We start from the raw sequence: 19,647 nt of genomic DNA, 5'->3' as shown, positions 1-19,647 counted from the left end.
GAAGGGGCCGGGAAGGAGCCAGCGCGCCGCGGCGGCGGCGAACGAGAGGCGGCGCGGCCGCTACCGCCCTCCGCTGGCGCCGCGGGGAGGAGCGGCGGCCCCCGCCGCGCCGGGGCTGGCATCGGCCCGAGCTCGCAGCCGGGGAGCGCAGCGGCCGCCTGTTCCGGGAGGCGGTTCTCCCTTCTCCCGTCGGTCCAGCAGAGGGGGCGGGCGGGCGGCCGCCCTTCCTTCCTTCGCCGGCACAGGCACCGGGCGGCGCGAACGTCGTGCTGTGCTGCGGGAAGGGAGGTGCTGCGTCCCGGTGTGCCGGGCGGACCGTGTGGCGATTTGACGGCTCCTGCTGCGCACCTTCACCTCAGCTGCTGTTCTCATGGTACCTGGAAAGGAAACGGAACTTTCCAAGACTCGTGCTGGAGTTTTAGAAAGCGACATTCCTTATGGCAGCGCCGGGTGCACGGGGGATATCTCCTCCTGGCGTGCACACCCGGCTTCTGGGCAGAAAATTAGTTATACACCACAGTCATGCATAATTCATAACCTGTTTACATATTCATTGTTCTCTTAAACAAATGGTTCATTTTCTCTCACTTTACTTGTAAATTACTTCGCATGTTCACTCCTCTTCCTCCGCCCCTTTCTTTTGGGTCTGGGGTATGTTTAGGGCAGGCGGTCTGTCGGTCGCTGGTCGCGATCCCCCCCTGCTGGAATTACCTTTTCCCCAAGTCACTGCACGTTCACAGCTCAGAAAAACATGATCACAAAGTTTATGCAGTTTCTGGGATGTTCTCTTTCTTCAAGGGCAGGCAGTTCTTGATACAGAGTCTCCCATCTAATCACCCCTGACAGCTTCAAGGATGGACATCTCGTTAGTTTCTTTAGGTATGCGTAAATCACCCACTGCTGACTAAAGCCTTCATGAAACTCTTACACAAAAACTTTAACCCCTTTATTGTTGGGTAACACTCAAACCAGGGAATAATTGCTCGTGGGTGAATCTCTGTAGGAACCTGTTCAGGCTAAGCGGTCTTGTCGGGTAGATCTACAAGGAGCTGGACCCCGGAAAGGCAGAAATTACCAGCAGCTTCACTGCTTCAAAAAAGGAAAAAAAGCCCAGGCAGGACAAAGGGAAGTTGCTGTTTATTTCTGCCTTGCAAGGACTCGTGTTTGTAACATACAGGCAGTTCCTACACACCAGAGGTGCTGACAGCAGTCTAATTTCAGCAGCCTGAGATACGAAGCAGAATACTTCGAAAGTGTGTTGTAATCACACTCGTTTCATAAGCTGCATGGTAAGAATACACTTCCTCCAGTTGTGCAGTTCCTGCTCTCCTCTCTGGCGAGTTTTCAAAGTACGGTGTCTACAGCTTCTCTAGACCTAATCAGTAATGAAGAGGGATTCCCCCTTTCTTGACAATTTAGGACAAGAACTGTGGGACACACTGGCAGTAGAGAGAGGGGGCAACAGAACAAGGGCCAGGGCTAGTATCTTGGGTTCAAACTTCACAGCAAGCGAGCTGGACAATGGATTCACATACCAAAACTGGAGTACCTGCAACTCACTCAAAAAAGCTGTTGAGATTCCCATTTATGTTAACTGCAATTAATTAATTCTAGGTAACTGCGCTGATGTGAGCAGCTGATATGGACCACTCGAGATGACACTCACTGGTCTGTCCAGGAGCTATTTTGGCTGTGTGAATACCCAAGTCCCTAGAAAGGTACATTTATTACAGAATACAGCATCCACTCAGGGACCCATCCTAGGACAGTATTTTCTGTGGCCTCTTGCCTCCTGTAGGGAAAATGTTACCCTGAGCCAGTAAAGGGAAAACAAAGCACATCATTTATCACACCTGACATATGTTTGATAGAACTCGTGATGATGTGCTTCAAAAAGCAGTGAAGAAGAGAATTTATGTAGGTAACTGGCCAAGCTCCTCACTGAGCTATTTAAATGCTGGTGATACCGTGTTATTATTGATATGTAAAGATGTCAGCGGTCTCAGCTAGACATCTTTTATTGCTACGTAAACTGAAAAAACAAAAATAGGCTTACCAGGGAGATGAGATAAGAAATAATTCCAATGAAAGAGTTTCTTATAAGAAAAGATCTTCTGTGGGAACACAGACAAATTTCATTTCAAAGCCTTCCATAGGACAGGACTGCAAGATGCAACAGTTGCAAGTAAAATAACAAATATGTAAAGCATTTAAGTATTAAGAAGCTTACCACTGATTACTGTGATGCATTTTTACATTTCCGAAACTCTCACTTGAGAAGCAGCTGGCATCTTGCAATGCTGTAGAGAATAAATTGTCGTTTCTCAGCAAGATTTATATTATTTGTTTTCTTCAAGCTGAAATTATTTTCTACCACAAGAGGGGCAAAAGCCCAGACAATTCAAGTTGGTTGTGCAAATTTCAGCTGAGACTTTGGTGTCTGTTGTAGAAGAGTTCTCTGTACCAAACCTTAAAATCCAGCTTAGTCAGCCTCTTGTCTCTTTCCAGCAGGATCCCGTGTGTGTCTTTGTTACCAGTATCCACCCTCCGACCTTGTAGGGGTATATGTTCTTCTTGCATTTTGTGAGGGAACTTTTTATACATCAAGCAGATACAAGATACTCTCTAGTTCCTTGAAGACCAACCCACATTGATATCAATTCTGGAAGAAACCAGTTATGGTATGGCAGCTATAATGGCCTACATACTGAGATAAGGCCTGTAGGGAGAAATGACTTTTATCAGATCGCAGAATACATTAGTAAAGCAAACAATTCGTTTTTCATACCTCGGTGGGGAGAGGTGAAAGCAGCTGGAAGAATGGAGGAATGCCTGTTCCTTTATGTAGCATTTGATCTAGGAAGACATGGTGCTTCCTTTTGTAAGAGTGTCAGAAGGTATTTTCTGTTATTATCCAGGTGATTCCACAGTGATTTTTCTCTAATCATCCAAGGTCATATGTAGTTCTCAATAAGAAATGTTAATCTCTTGTTTCTAAGTTAATGACAAGTCAATGAATTAGTGTAGATTAAATATTTCCTCTGGTATTAGCAATCTCACCAAATCTTGTTAAAAAATTGTCAACAACGTTCAAGTTAATGAACTTTACGGGATGCTACCACCAGCAAGGATCACTCACATAACTTCAAAAAGGACCTGAGTCAGGGGTTAGAAATGTTCACAATGACTTCTTCATGTTTTTCACCTCCATCCTTGTCCCTTAGGTTAACGTTGTTCATACCACAGCACTTTGGTGTCAGTATCTTTTAGGCTGGTGTAAAATCACTGTGAAGCAGTTGCTGCAAGGCCAGGCTCCACGCCTTCAGTCTGGGAAGAGCTGGTACCTTTCCTGTTGCCAGCAAACGTATGCACCACTGGAAATGGGTCAGCAAGTGGCTTCTACGAAGAAGAGGTGGAGTGCACTCTTTTATTGCTGTCTAGTGTTCAGAGTTTGGGAAAACAGCATTCAGTTATATGAAATTAAATTGGCTGCGGTACAAGCAAAGTCAACAAGAAAAGAGATCTCAGGAGAGGTGTATTTTCAACTCACTGAATTCTAGCACAAGGACACGAAGGTTTGCTGTTTGTTCTTTTTTCTTAAACTGAGGATAACTATTGCGCACTACCACCAAAGGCAAAACTTGCCCTCTGAACGCCATGTGATTAAGTCACAGCGTCAGATACACAAGTTTGGAGTTATTCCCTACCTTTCTCTAAGCAGGCATCAGCCTGTGGTTTTTCCTTCTGTGCAGTCTGCAGGGCCAGACTATTCAGATACCACTGCACGCAGAAACCCCACGCCTGTGACCTAATTCTTCTAATTTTGCTCCCTGTGGTGAGTTCCATCTGTTTAGACACGGAGAAATAAACCAATACCTTACTTTAGTACTCCAGGGAGTTGATTATGCCTTCCATATATATTTTATTTTTACTTGACATGCACGGCCTCTTCAGCTTTATAGATCTATTTAATAGTCATTACATTTTCAACAAAGTGCTACTGATGCAAAATACCAATGCAAGATGAAGAGAAATGAAATACTTAGGCACGAAAAACACACATCCTTACAATCTCCTGAACTCTTTGATGTTTGAAGCTTTATACCATTTCAAGTACTGGAGAAAGAAATGGGTTCCAAGCTGTTAATCATTAACATTGATTAGCTGTAATTCATTTTCTCTCTCCGCGGAACCATGTAGTCACAAAAAATATATTAAAAAAATATATAAAAAAGAGACTTGTAAGTGCACATGCTTTGGAGAAGGTTTTCCCAGTAGGCTCCACAGTCTGTACAGGATTTCGTTTTGCCAGTGTTAAATGACTGTTTCCATTTACAAACGACTGTTGTCAAGTTTTGAGGTCAAAAGACCAGTCTATCAGCTCCCAAGTCAGGCGAGACCCTTGGGTCCGACTCCCCCTCAAAAGCTAATGATGATTTCAATGTCTCATTTTCTGATTTTAAAGCAGTGTATTCTACATCTGCAATTTGTGTGGAGGGGGCAGAAAAATCTTTAGCTTCTTGCTGTACACAAGACAAACAGGCTCCAAGCACTGCACAAACAACTCCTTTACCCTCTTTAAATTGCTGCTCAGCCTGACATTTTTCAATGCATTCTACCACTTTCTTTTCATCCTTCCAATACTTTTGAGCCCACTCCTTCCCAACTGGGGAAGGGGCACATTTATGTTTTCGTAGCAGTTTATCCATGGCTATCCTGCTGACTACGCCAATTTTACTGTCACGTTTTGAGGTCAAAACGACCAGTCTATCAGCTCCCAAGTCAGGTGAGACCCTTGGGTCCGACTCCCCCTGCCCTCTCTTGGCAGCTCAGTAGGTCGGAGGGTGATTCGCCCACTTATTAGGGATCGTCACTAGTAATACTATGGGCCAGCTCCTTATAATAATTCAAAAGTTTCCGGAAACATGCATATGTATTTTATTTGTGACAGAATACAGGTTCGAGGATAGCCGGTGATAGTGACTGACTACAAAAACAACTTTAATTGAAATACTGCAGTGATAATATAAAACGATTACTGATCAGTGATAATATTAAGTAGCTAGCAAGGTGTTAATAAGTAATTAAGTAAGTGCACATAACACAGAGTTCTTACCCAATAGGCGTCCCTATGGGGGGGAGAAGAGAGGTTCAGCCCATCGACTGATCCCAGACGTTCCGATGGGGGGGGCTTCTCCCTAACATCCCCTTTGTTTGTTGCTATTTTATACTTTTTTCATATCTTTTAGGTGGAGCTCGAGTGACTCTAGTCATACATAACTTTTATTAGGATTGGTGTAAATTTCTCTCGTGAGGGGTGTTTACAAATTAGGATTGGTGTAAATTGCTCGTTTGAGGGGTGGTCGCAGCTCAGAGGCGGGTGGAGGTGTGACTTAGTAGCTGAAGGACACAATTTCGCCATCACTGCTGAGGCAGTGGTTGTGATTCACTTCCCTCAATGGCATTTTTATGGTTATCTTTACCAGGCGCCTCTCATCCCTGATAACAGGGATGAGCCGTGGTACCTCCGTACCACTCTACTCCCCATTTCAAGGGTATTGCGTGGGCCTTGTCCGTTGTTTCTTGTCCCCGATAACAGGGCTGAGCCATGATACCTTCATATCACTCTCCTCCCCATTTCAAGGATATTGAGGCCTTGTTCGTTCCTGGGAGCAGCAGCTGTGCTTCATGTCAGAGCTGCTCTAATATTAGCTGAATTCTGGGGAACAATATTCTCCCATTCCCCTCCAATTTCAGTCATTTTCCCACAACTGTGTTAAAGGGATTGTACACAAAGGATGGCTCACTCTCTGAATCGTTTAGTATAGATGCTCTGATTTTGGAAAGAATTGTTGCAGTTAAGTTGTGTGTCCTCTGGGGTCTTCTTAATGATCCACAGACTACAGTCTGCTAGATAATTAGGAAAAAAGTGACATTTATGTGCTTTATCAATGTTAATCTGGTGCTTAAACTAAGAAATTTCCTTTTTTTTTTCTCAAATAAGACTAATCAGAAATACCTACTTTGCACAGAGAAACATTTTAAACATGTTATACACTGCACATGCTTTGGAGGTTTTCCCAGTAGGCTCCACAGTCTGTACAGGATTTCCTTTTGCAAGTGTTAAATGACTGTTTTCATTTACAAACATGAAGGAGCAGAGACTTCACATAAATGCACAAAATGTTTTTGCTCACAGGGCATGCAGACTGGTGTCTTGCATATTTCTAAGAGGAATGCTGTAGAAGAATTATCTTGCTGAGATTAAGTAATCTGATTTTAAAGCCTGGAAAAGAGGAAATGGTGAGACACAGGCTCTAACTAAGCCAGAGACTCTACATACTTAAGAAAATCTCCAACCTTTCCATTTCTCTATTCTGTGCATAATTAAGGAATAACACCCTCCTCTCAGGGTTATAGGATTACATCAAAGTGAAAAAAAACAACCCCACACTGAAATCTTAAACAAAAAGTTCTTCAGAAGTACAAAGCATAATTCTAGGAATTAAAGCGCCAAATTTCGGTTTTGTCAATCCCGCAGGTTTGCTACGCTTATTCCCAGAAGAAATGTTATTACCCATAACTTCCATAAACTTTCCAAGTGACAACAGAGCACAGCATCGAAGCACAAAATCTTGGATTGATGATCACTGGTGTTTGAGATTTTCTCTCCGCTGCTAGGGAAATTAAGGAAACCAGAACAGTTTCTACAGTTGTCTTAAAATGATTGCCCATACTGAAAAGCCTGAAATGCTTTTATGAAGTAATGCCTGTTGAATACGTTCCTTTGCCTTTTCTGCTCTAATTTCCAAATCTCCCTTCTTCATTAGAGAGCTAGTAGAAGACCAAGACAGACGCCATGTTGTAGAGTGGTTGTCATATCTCTTGAGATGCCTCTCAAGACCATCTTATGAAGGCAGAGAAATCCCAGAACAGTAAGTCCTGTACAGATCAAGCTGTGATAGTCTTGAGAACAAAATATTTTTATTCATCAATAAAACTATAGTTTACAAGTAGTATTTACTAAATAAATTATATAATTTCTCTTTTACAAGAAATAAACTAAAATCAAAAATATTTCAAAGATAATATATGTACACAACATAAGGCCTTGTTATAAATAACATTTTTTTCTCCTTTTCACCGACAGTGAAAATATCTTTAGAGGCTCATTTTTATATAGCATGTGCAGAGGTTTACCCTAACCCTTGTATGACATCAATTCCAGTTTCCACTGACATGGACCCAAGTGATTAGATCTGAAGTGTCAAACCCAATGAAAATTAATTTTATTCACAACTGTGCTTATTTTTAAATAGGTAAAGCAGATAACAGATTTTGCTTGTGCATAGTTACCGAATGCATGCAAATGAAACCACTAGAAAGCTAATAAGAAAATATCACGTTCAAGGCCAAAAAGGTGATTGGCAACATAGTAGAAAGCAGCCTGAATACACAGTTCTTCACAGTTCAGCAAGCAACAGCAGGTGATAGCAGTAGGGAACATTTCACGTCGTTTTTGCCAAGTCCATCAACCCTTTCCATGGTTCAGAGATCCTGACACTTCTTAGAAGAAGTTCAGTTGATTATTACTCTTTGTCTGTTAGGCTCAGCAAATTCCTCCTTCTTAAATGAGGAGTGCAGAAAGTGCTCTTCATTAACCAGGGTCACTTCTCTCGGTTTCACTCTTCCTATGTTCTTTGTTACTGGAAATGAAGAAATGACAAGTCAAGTCAAGAGTTGTGTTTATTTGTTTTCTTACAGAAGTATAAACAGGTGGCATTGTTCTTCCTCTAAACAGGCTGCAGCACAGTTCAGCAGTGATTCTTTTCTTACCTTGGCCCGTAACCAAAAGCATCGGGTCTCTTTCCTCGTGCACCAGCTAACAGGTTTTGCAGACATTGCAGTACACTTATATTACATGAAATAGAACCACTTGCTGCTGCAAAATGCTGAACACTCTGGACATCGGAGAAGACGGTCCGGACTGAGAGCACTCAGCAGTTCACAACAGCTTTTATTACCTTGCAGAACTGACTAGGGCCTTTCTTAGTTAGAAGCATTAAGGGAAAAACAGCATACATAATGTACGAAAGTCTTGTTAGCTTCCACACCATACCCTTCCCCCATTGAAAAATCACACCTACCCAAAAACCCTCAGGTGCAACTAATGTTCTAGTCAATGTTATAGCAATCACTCTATTTCACAAAAGAAAATTACTTAATAATGTTAATGAATTAGAGTTTTCTACCGTATCTTCTTCTTTCTACCATATCAACTACAGAATAGTTGATCACTTCCTTGCATCAATATGGAGCCAGAGATGAATTGAAAAGAAATTGCTCTTTGCTGAACACTGTACTACCACGTCTCAAACTAAAGGACAAACTGCCAGCTGAACAAAATATCGCAGTAAATTGAATGCATCTCAGCCAATGTATCCAACATGGAGCAGGAATAAAACCCAAACAGAGACATCTGTAGTGACCTTGCTCTAAAACCTTATTAAAAAATATAACAAAGGCATACGTTCCCATTTATAAAACAGATTTTTAAGGTCACCTTTAAATCGTACTTTTTGATACAGGCATGTAACTAATCTCTGAATAGTTCAACAACAATCTAATCTTGACTATGAACAACAAAAGTCTCCAAAGGCATTTTTAAAGCTTATCTTAGAAAAAGGTAACCAGTAGATTTAAACCAATATTTTAGTTATGACTTCTAGCACTAGACCTTGAAGAGCGATATTTCAATATTGTTCTAAGGCAACCTTTAAATCTGTTACTGTATTGTGCACCAGCATTAGGGTGTTCATCACCACTGGTGCCAGTGGGCACACACAGAGCTAAATGCTCAGAGGCTGTGCTCCCTCTCCAGATAGCTGTCGCCTGGCAATGACAGTCTATCCACTGCTGTGTTAGCACCTGAATGTGCCCAGGCAATAAGGCAGTATGCACCAACAGGATGCGGAACAATTTAATATGGAAAGTGAAATTGTTGGGCAAGTGAGTAAAATTAAAGGAAGCGAGTGATATTTCTAAAAGAGGATTACGTCAGGCTAACAAGGATTTTAAAAAAAATTGATTTAAAGAATCAGTTTGGAAAAAAAGGTGAAAAATGTAGTACCGATAAACAAAATGATGTTTCATGAAGCCAAGATAAATTAGACAAAATTTTAACTAGCACCATCTAGTTTCTGGCTCAAAGCTCAGACGCGGATGACTGCGGGTCCATTTTTGACAGATACAATGGTTACACAGCTTCAGACCCTCTGGCCTTATCACTACTTTTCACCCTCGAAGAAGACTAGCAGTGTTGCTGATGCTAGTTTTACACTACTCCACTAATTACGTAACACAATTACAACTAGCTTACACGTGTTCCCTTCCCTCTGATCCTTCCAAAGCATTTCAGAGGCATCAGCAATGGAAAACATATCAGCAAAATCTGCGTGAGTCAGTCACAGAAACAATGTTCATGGCACTGGTGGCATTTTAAGGAGGTGGGATTTTCAGATGTTCTTCTTTGTGTCAGGTACAGTCCAGGTACAGTTCTGTGCACAGGATTCTGTAAAAACCTCCATCTATTTCAAGGCATGATCATCTGTGAAACTCTGTAACCACTGCACAACTCTTGGGGTCTCTTTGACTGCAGATGTAAGAAACATTATTTTGTGGTAGAGGCTCGAGTTTGGCCATGGCAATTGGGTCCAAAATGTTAAATAATGGACAGATTACACTACAGGATGCATTCCTGTATCACTGCCTGAGATGTCTCACACTGACTATACAATGGATTTACAGTGTTTAAGCTTACTTGAGGCTTTTTGTATTGGAGCATTTTTGTGCTCCCATTCTCTTTTCATGGATTTTTTCCAGCTGATTGATGTCCTGATATGGTATGTTAAAAGCCTCGGGGCATGAGAATGTGTAGTCTAGTGGCAATATGTGCTGGCATTTTAGCATTTGGCTTACTCAGGTAACGTATTACTTGTAATCTGAAATGGCACCTTTTTAATCTAATCAAGCACACAATTCCCACGTCTGATTTTCACGCAAGGGTGACTGAAATGTTTCTTTTACCTTGCTTCCTACATAACATTGCTTCTGCAAGCACAACTCTGCCAAGCTACAGTGAAGTGCTTGGTTGTTGTTTCACCTCACACCAGGTTTCAGTTCTATGAGAGACACAGGACTCTTTTTCCTCTCCTTTTTAAGGTCATGCATGGATGGATACAGGAATAATACAGATAACAGAGTAAGGAAGCAGTAATCTCACTGCATAAAACTATTAGGTTTGCACCCTTCAGCCTTCATTCAACAGGATTCTACTTTGAGGAAAGAGCGCTTGATTAGTTCCAGTATGAGAACATAACATTTTAAGGATTATTCTGCTCTCACAAGAAAGAAAGGATGCCTGTAAGTGAGGAGGTCTGAATTCCCTTCTCATACTCTCAGAATTAACGTTCAGTCTGCCATATTTTTCCGTCAGTGTCTGCAGAGGAAATAGTGAGGCAGTGAAACGGAAGCCTCCAGAAAGAGAACAGCATATCAAAATTAGAGGTATGCAGCTCAGTGTGTCTGTCCACTTTTTAGCTTGTTTTCACATGCACCCTGCCTTGGAACTGCTTTAATTTCAGCCATGCTTGTTATTACTGCAGAACAGCAGCACCCTAAGGAAACTACAACATGATTAGCATTGAATCAAATGTTATGAAAGACAGAGAGATGAAATACTTCTGAATGAAAAACAAACACTTTGTCAAGGAGTTATGACGGAAGTACAATTCCTTAGCTGAAGGTGTACCTGACTAGGATGCTTCATTCAATCAGAGCCAGGTGGGAATTTTCTTCTCTGAAGGAAGAATTTATACTAGGTGAGAGAGCTGAGGGTGCTAAACTGAAAATAGCTGAAGGGGTGAAAATATTTGCAAGAGAACGTAACTGCGAAGATGAGGAGTTAGACAGTAACGTGGCAGTCAGAGGGGTTTGAATATGAACTAGGAAATGCTCCAAGAGGCTGGCTTTAATACAGCTATGGGAGTGAGAACAGAAGAAAAGAGGAAGAGCACTGAAGAGTGAGAAGAGGCAGACAGTTTTGACAGTTTCTGAACAGACATTTTATAGACCAATATTTGTAAATCTGCTTCTACAGCAGCTTTGAAATACAAAATTAATCTCCAGCAATGTTTTAAGACTTCAAAATCCTTTAATAAAATTGGCATTTGGATATAAACTATGACATAAGTAATTCTAAATGTAATAATACTATCTATGCAATTCACCTCACACAAATCACAGCTACACTAACCAGACTCTAAATACACTGGACTTGCTCATCACATTATTCCATTCTTTTAATTTACTGAAGCCCTTATCAATCCTTTGCAACCGTATCTTCTGTGATAGTGACTTCTAAATTATATACAAATTTTGTGAGCCTTTCTTTCAACAACAGGAGCCAATGCTGTATTTCCATGTAACAATTTCTGTACTACCTAAGAATCTTCCATTATAGTTAAATATACGGAAGTATTATTCAAGCAAAATAGTTCATTAATTAAATGCTATAGGCAGGGCATATATTTATTTATTTAACTCCTGTATTTACCACCAGATGACTTAAGATGTGCAGCGTCACAGTGGGGCAAGCTTCAAAGTTTGTTGCTGTGCTATTTACATGCATGTTCTTGTTCCACTGTAAGTGTAAAGGAAACCAAGCCTACCTGCAGTGAACCAATTAAAGTAATTCTTAAGCTTCACCACTCTGATTTTACTGATATTGTAGTTTATCAAAACAATGTCAACTATCTTCGTAAGTAATTTCAGGGGTAGGCTGAGAAAATGCAGTGGAGTGGTTCGTAATTGCACATGTTGCTCTTTCAGAGACAGAAAGCCCTATGAAAGAATTTGGGATTTCACTGCAAAACAGAAGGAACAAAGTGATGTGAAGTCATTCCTTACTTTCTAAGCGGAATTATCACTTTTAAGGCCCTCCATTTTAGATACTAGTCCTTAGTAACACTGGACTAAGGTCTTCAGGATCGTTTGCACTTGCTGATCTCTCTTAAGAAATTTTTGCAGGATTTGGCTTATATTTCCTGCTAATCAAATTACATAGAACACAGCAGACTTTTATGTTCAACAGTGTTTGCAGACATTTAATGCTTTTCTGCTCGTGTATCAGACGATGCTGCCTGAACTGACGCCAATAAATAGGGCTCCAGGGGAATTTTAGAGAGTATATTAAGTTTATTTCCAGAGGAAGAGGAAACACTGTTTCACTCTGTTGTTTTCTGTATTTCTACATCAAAGTGCTAAATAGAAGAGTGCAACCCCTTCTCTGTTACTGGCTTATGTATAGGACACCTGTTTGTCTAGACCGCATCTATTGCTTCTAAGTGTCTGATCTATCATTGTATTACATATTCATAAGAGCGAGACCTTTTTAATGTTTTAATTCTCTGCAGAGAAACATTTCAAATTCCCAACTCTTTTATATATCTGCTTCTATCTTTCTGCAGTCTTTAATTAAAAATTAAAGCTATTTTTAAAGAATATTCAGTAGTTGTTTTCCACTGTATGGTACTATAATATTAGGAATTAATTTACATTGGTTTATCCTTACTGCTCAGTGCAGATCATAGTTAGGTCATATTTTATTCATAAAAGCTAGTTTTCATAGGTTTTTATCTGGGTTAAAAGATTTAAGAGAAAATACACCAATGGAATTTCAAGTAAACTTGGATTTGAAGATGTTCCTAACAGTGCTGCTTAGAGTGGCAGATGCACGAAATGCTGGTTTGCTGAACCTGGTCTGTGTTCTGAACTGAAGAACTCTGGGCCCAGACCAGCCCTTCAGTTGCAAACTCAAGATGTCTCTGTACCGGTATCCTGTAATGAAATTTCTTGCTGTTACCAGCTAAATTCTCAATTTTGTCATTATGCAGTGTGAGTCTGCATGGCGTTCCCTTAATGTAACACCCTGAAACCAATGCTCTTACCTGTAACAGGATTTTTTTTTTTTTTTTTTTTTTAACAATCTCTTCTCCACCCCACCTTACTTGACACTCTGAATTGGTACACAACACTGTTCAGCCATTTTTAAGCTGTTTTTTTTTATAGTAGGTTAACGCAATGTCATTTTACTACAGTATCTTTTTTTTTTTTTGATTAATGGGATCAAAAATTCATAGCTTTTAATTTACTAGAGGACTAAGATTTGTCCAAGTTTAGCACTTCAAAGCAGGAGGCAAAGACATCAAAGTGACTAAAATTAAGCAAGCTAAGATAGTTTTCATTATAATACCTGGAAGGTAAAACTACAGCAGCTTGCCTTGCATTAGAAACACAGAAAAGGATTATTAACTATGGGATTAAAGGAAAATCTGGGAATGCCACTTAAAGCTGCATTTTCTCCTCATGCTTTTAAAAGGCCAAAACGTATCTTGCAACCTTTTCAGTTGAGGCTTAAATTGGCTAATGCAAACATCACTGATTTGCTTTATTTTTGAGACGTATATTAGAAATGACTGACCTATTCCTAGTGCTCTTGAAAACATACATCTTTCCCTTCTAGCCTGCATTTAATCATCCTCCTGTAAAAATAAAACTGCCCTCTGCCTCGGCAGCAGTGAATCAAACTGATAACACACATCACTGACCCTTTAGTACCAGACTTTCCCAGCCAGAGGCTGACTGTTGTTTCAGGGCCCGCTGAAGGATACTGGGGGGCATCAAAAAGTAAAACTTTACCACATAAAACAGTATCTTATTCCTCTTTCTTCCACTAACACCTCGGCATACGTACAGGGCTACATGTGATTAAGCTATAGCTTGCTTCCATAGCAATCTCAAAGAGTTAAGAAGGCATCAACACAGCGTGTGGGACAGGACCAAGGAGGCAAGGGCAAGCAACTTCTCAAGATGAGTTTACTCCTTAACAAGCAACACGTGCTTAGCCACAGCATCCAATTTCCTTCAAGCTGTCAGCCGTTGCATACCCAGACACTGCAGGTATGTGTCACTAGCTTGTCTTGACTATTGAATTTCGGGTTTGGATTTTTCAGTATGCAGAGATAAGGTGCTGCTAGGACAAAAAAAATAATCTATGATTCTCTCTATTTAAGATGTATTTATTCTTCCAGACCTTTGCTCAGGGGAATAAATACTGCTTGTTTGTATAAGGTCCAGTGTTGGGTTTTATTTATTTTTCTGTTGATACTGATCAGTGGAATACACATATATGTGCTGCAGTTTCCCAGATGCAATAGTAATGAATGTTTTACAAGCCAAAAGCTAACTAGAGATCATCATCACACCTGAAACTCATAAGGACAGTTTTACAGAAGGTATTACCTATGCCTGTCACTAGGTTTTCAGAGCATTCTACCATCCACTTCATAGATATGAAACTTTTAAAAAAGCATTTCACAGTGCTAAGCAGTGTTAGAGATAAACAAGACTGTTACATTATAAACCAAGTTCACAAGTTTTCAACAAGTGTTCTCTCTGTTAAGTGAGGCCAACAGAACCATAGAACAGCCCAGGTTGGAAGGGACCTTGAAAGATCATCTGGTCCAACCTTTCATGGGAAAGGGAGCCTAGATGAGATTATCTAGCACTCTGTCCCATTGCATCTTGAAAACATCCAGTGATAGGGACTCTATCACGTCCCTGGAGAGGTTGTTCCAGTGATTGATTGTTCTCATTGCAAAAATATTTATTTCTTATATCAAGATGAAACCTCTCCTGATGCAACTTGTACCCATTGCTCCTCGTGAAGAGAGAGCCTCCTTCCTCTTTGTAGTCACCCTTTAAGTACTGGAAAACAGTGATGAAGACCCTCCTGAAACTTCTCTTCTACAGGCTGAAAAGACCTAACTTCTTCAGTCTTTCCTCATATAGCAGGTTCTCCAGCTCTTTGATGCTTTCCATCACCCTCCTTTGGACCCTCTCCAGTCTGTCCATGTCTTTTTTTGAATTACGAGGCCCAGAACTGGACCCAGTACTCCAGGCGTGGCCTGACAAACACTGAGTAGAGTGGAATGATCACGTCTACCTGCCAGAAATGGGCCTGCAGATGCCACTCAGGATCCAGTTTGCCTCAGTTGCTGCAGCAGTGTACTGCTGATTCATGTTCAGCCCGTTGTCCACCAGGACTCCCAGGTCCCTCTCAGCAAGGCTGCTCCCCAGCCGCAAAGGTCACAGCCTGTGCTGGGCTCCTCGGTTATTTCATCCCAGGTGCAGGACTTTGCACTTGTGTTTGTTAAACTTCATATGGTTCTTGCTGGCCCACTCTTCTAGCCTGTCCAGGACTCTCTGAAAGATGACTCTCCCTTCTGACATGTCCATCTCACCACTCAGTTTAGTGCCATCAGCAAAGCTGGTGAGGGTGCTTTCAGTCCCATCATCCAGATCATTTATGAAGACGGTGAACAGCGTGGGGCCCAGTACGGATCCCTGGGGGACCCGCTTGTGACAGGGTGCCTGAGTAGAAACCATTGATCACCACCCCCTGAGTGCAGCCTGTGAGACAATTTCCTGCCCATCTTGCAGACCACCCATCTGGTCCGTATCTTGCCAGCTTGTCCAGGAGAAGGCTGTGGGAAATCGTGATGAATGTTTTTCTGAAGTCTAGTTAAGCAACGTCCACTGCTATCTCCATGTCAACAGAAGATGTTGTTTTGTTGTGGAATGGGATCAGGTTAGCCTGGCATGATTTGCCTTTAGCAAATCCATGCTGGATTACCCCAATCACCTGCTTCATTTGGTTTGTAGTAGTTTCTAGGAGGACTCATTCCACCGCTTTCCCAGGGACTGAAGCAAGGCTAATGGGCCTGTAGTTTCCTGGGTCCTCTTTTGGGCCGTTCTTGTAGACGAGTGTGACATTTACCAAACTCTTCCAGTCATCAGGGATGCCCCCTGATCTCCACGATGTTTCAAAGACAGTAGACAGTGGCCTTGCAGCCGTGTCAGTCACTTCTGTTACCACCATGGGCTGGGTTCCCCCCAGGCCCACTGATTTGTAGGGTTGTGCCCTTGCAGGGGGCTGCTACTGGTGGGTCGACATACATGTTGTCATAGCCTCTTGGTCCTGAGATCTGGGCTCCAGCTGTGGTAGTAGAGACAGAGGCAAAGAAGATATCGAGAACTTCTGCCTTGTCATCATTATTAGTAAATAGTTTCCCTGCCTTGTTTAGTAAGGGGCCTATGTCTTCCCTGTCCTTCTGCTTAACTGCTCAGATAGCCAAAGAACCCTTTCTTCTTGACATCTCCGGCCAATTGTTTCAATGCTAACTGAGCCTTAACCTTCCTGTCTGCATCTCTGCATGCCCTAGCAAGGTTCTTGTACTCCTCAATGGGCATTTGGCTACATTTCCATAGCTGGTATGCTTCTTTTTCACTTTTAAGCACACCCAAAAGCTCATTGTTTAGCCTGGGTGGACTCTTGTTCTGCCTTCTTCCTTTCCCTTTGTAGGCAAATAGACTGTTCTTGCACTTCCAGGAGGTTGTTCTTTAAAAACTCCCAGTGCTCACAAGCTCCTTTGCCCTCCATGCATGCTTCCCATGGAATCCTTCATATGTGGGTTCTGGGCATATTGAAGCTGACTTTTCTAAAATCCAGGGCCTTTGTCCTACTACTGGTCTTCAGTGTGCTCAGCAGGATCTTAAACTTTGCAATATTGTGATCGCTGTATCCAAGGCTATCATTAGTAGTTATGTTGTCAAGTACATCTTTTCAATTTGTAAGCAGTAAATCTAGCAATGCACTGTTCCTCGTCAGCATGTCAAGCACCTGTAGCAGGAAGCAGTTCTCATGCACTCCAAGATTCTCATAGACAACTTCTGCACCACTATGTTGTTCTCCCAACAAACATCTGAGCAATCGAAGTCACCCATGAGGACCAGGTTCTATCAGACCAAGACTTTCTTGAGCACCCAAAGTGAGGTTTCGTCAGCCTCATCATCCTGGTTGGAAGGCCAGTAACACAAGTACTTAACGTAAGATTCTCCTTGGTGATGAACCATCTAGTCTTGATCCAAAGGCATTCAACAGAACTTTTTTGGTCTCCTTAGCTTACCTCCATACACTCACATTTCTCTTTTTTTATGAAGTGCAACTCCATCTCCTCTTCCTCCCTTCCCATCTTTCCAAAAGAGTTTGTAGCTATTGATTGTGAGTCTTCCCATCAAGTTTCTGCGATTCCTATCACATCGTAACTCTCAGACTGGGCATGGAGTTCCACTTCTTCCTCCTTGCTGCCCAGACTACGTGCATTGGTATACATGCACTTGAGGTAGTTGGACTTAAGATTTCTTGTCTTTTTAAAGGGCTGGGGAGCATTCCTTCCCTACTCTAGTAGGTGTACTTGTCTACCCTGTTGCTTATAAATACATAGGCGTCACAGTTCTGGATTGTACGTGACACGTTCATTAGTTTAAAGTACAATTCACTAAGTCAGCCAATCTGCTAGCAAGGGTAGGCTGCATGTGATTACTCATTTGACCATTTCCCATAACATTTCAGGATTTGTGAGTCCCCTTTTACAGACAATTCATGTCAACATTGTGTCAGAAACAAGCACAATTAACACAAGTCCTAGAGGAGCTGTCTTGTTTCAGTGGAGGCATGATAGACAACAACTCCCCTAAGTGTGCTGGACTATTAAATCAGTAGCTATTAAGTGGGTACTGTATATACTCAAGCATTGCTGGCTAAAAGGAAAAAAAAAAAAAACAAAACCAAAAATCAGTGCTACAGCCTACAGAGAAACCGCATGAGGATCAGACACAAATGTGTGACACACATGTTTAATCTCAACATTAAGATGAGACACAAACATGTTTCATCTCAACACAAGAAAAAAAATTTCAGGATGAACAATCAATCACTGGAACAACCTCCCCAGGGATGAGGTAGAGTCCCCATCACTGGAGGTTTTCAAGATGAGACGAGACAGAGCGCTCGATAATCTCATCAAGGCTCCCTTACCCAACCGAAATGTTGGGCCAGATGATCTTTTGAAGTCCCTTCAAACCTGGGCTGTTCTATGATTCTATGATATTCTGGATCTCTTAAGACAAAAATCAGGAAACTCGAGAGATAAGAAAAATAAAGAATGCAATGAACTTTTATCTAAAAACGAAACAATCATGCCTGCGTGAAACATTTATTAGAAACCTAGAGAACAGACTTTCCTTTTCGACCCTTCCACTCCAGTAAAATTATTACCACAGAAATCACAGACTTATTTATGAAAACAGAGGGAAAATATTACTAAGATAATATCAGAATTTTAATTTGTGCTTTAGGAAAACAAACCTTTGGGAAAAAAGCCAAGCTAAACATACCTCCCCCCTATACTCATACTGAGATTTTCAAAATGCCCTAAAAGCGTTAGATCACAAAACTTTATTCAAATGGAACTGGAGTTGGGTCCCTACTGCCTTTATGTCTATGGAATAAGAGCTGCAGATACCAAGAGAATTTCTAAAACACAGGTGACGTGAAGACAACCAAAGATGTAGACTTCAGCTTATCTTTCAGCAGTCAGATAAACTGCTCACTAGGAACCAAAACAGCAAAGAAAAGACATAATTCCAGCCACCACAACTGGACAACTCTTCTGAGCAGAATGGGAGCTGTTAATGTACTTCATATTGAGCTCTACTTCCCTGGCTTCAAAATCACTTATGTACGCAGAACTTTCTTCTCTGAGAAAATTTATTTTCTACATTGTGGAATGTTCAACATGAAGAAGAAAGATTTTTTTTTTGTTCATTTGGGTGCCTTTCCTTTTTTTTCCCCCTTCTATGAAAAACAAATAACAGGGAAAAAACCCTACCGTTAAAGAAAAACTGAAAGGCATTTTGGCATACTTCACTACTAACACAATAGTAAATAGACACATGTATTCTTGAAGGATTTGCTTTGGCAAGGTACTTAACCATATGTCTCACATAAGAAATACCTCAATGAACCTCTGTATCTTGAAGTTAAGCAAGTATTTTAGTCACTGAGCCTGAGTCAAAAGAATTACAGGGAAAAAAAACAAACATCAAAACCAATTTGACAACTTACTAAGTAGACATCCAAAACGGAAGCATTATCATTTTCCATTTCCAGCGTGCTTTGTTCTGAAGTCAAATAGATGGCACTGTCTTCTAAAGTGAATGTTGAACTCGAAGGCAACCCTTTACTGCAAACAGAAGGGAGACTACCGTCAACTAAAAATACAAGTTAGAGAGAGCTCACTCACAATAGAAAATGTTAAAATATGTTTCTCTCTCAAATGTGAAAGGTTCAAATACTTGAAAAGATGAATGCAAATGGACAAATATAGATGTGTTGACAATGGCTAGATAACTGGCAGCTCCTATTTGACTAACATACACAAACCGCAGTTTCTACTTTTGCATTAATTAAAATTTTATCAGGAAGTAATACTGCTCCTGAACTCTAACATTTACTTGAAGAATGAAACTATTATCACAGTAAATGTGGGATAATTTCATTAATTTCAAAATAAGTTACTTCCACATTGCACATGGTGTAAATTCTGGCAGCATTTAATTCAAAATAGGGAAGAAAGATTCAGTAATTAGGCACAGTAGCATTGGACTTGCTCATGCAGGTACAGA

The 19,647-nt window shown here is 41.1% G+C and overlaps 1 protein-coding gene across 1 annotated transcript in view; it reads right to left on the bottom strand.

Annotated features, from left to right (window-relative positions):
* Nucleotides 1-7,105: 7,105 nt before the first annotated feature.
* Nucleotides 7,106-19,647, bottom strand: part of PIP5K1B (phosphatidylinositol-4-phosphate 5-kinase type 1 beta) — a 115,519-nt gene continuing 102,977 nt past the window's right edge. Inside the window, exons 15-16 of the mRNA XM_086629004.1 lie at nucleotides 19,088-19,205; nucleotides 7,106-7,706 (exon numbers count right to left, since the gene is read on the bottom strand). Coding sequence (XP_086485130.1) covers nucleotides 7,704-7,706; nucleotides 19,088-19,205 — 121 coding nt within the window. The 3' untranslated portion in view covers nucleotides 7,106-7,703. The remainder of the gene's footprint in view (nucleotides 7,707-19,087; nucleotides 19,206-19,647) is intronic.

This window comes from Tauraco erythrolophus, chromosome Z (assembly GCF_009769465.1).
Source record: "Tauraco erythrolophus isolate bTauEry1 chromosome Z, bTauEry1.pri, whole genome shotgun sequence".
Lineage (NCBI taxonomy): Eukaryota > Metazoa > Chordata > Aves > Musophagiformes > Musophagidae > Tauraco > Tauraco erythrolophus.
This window is presented reverse-complemented; position numbering and strand designations above follow the sequence as displayed.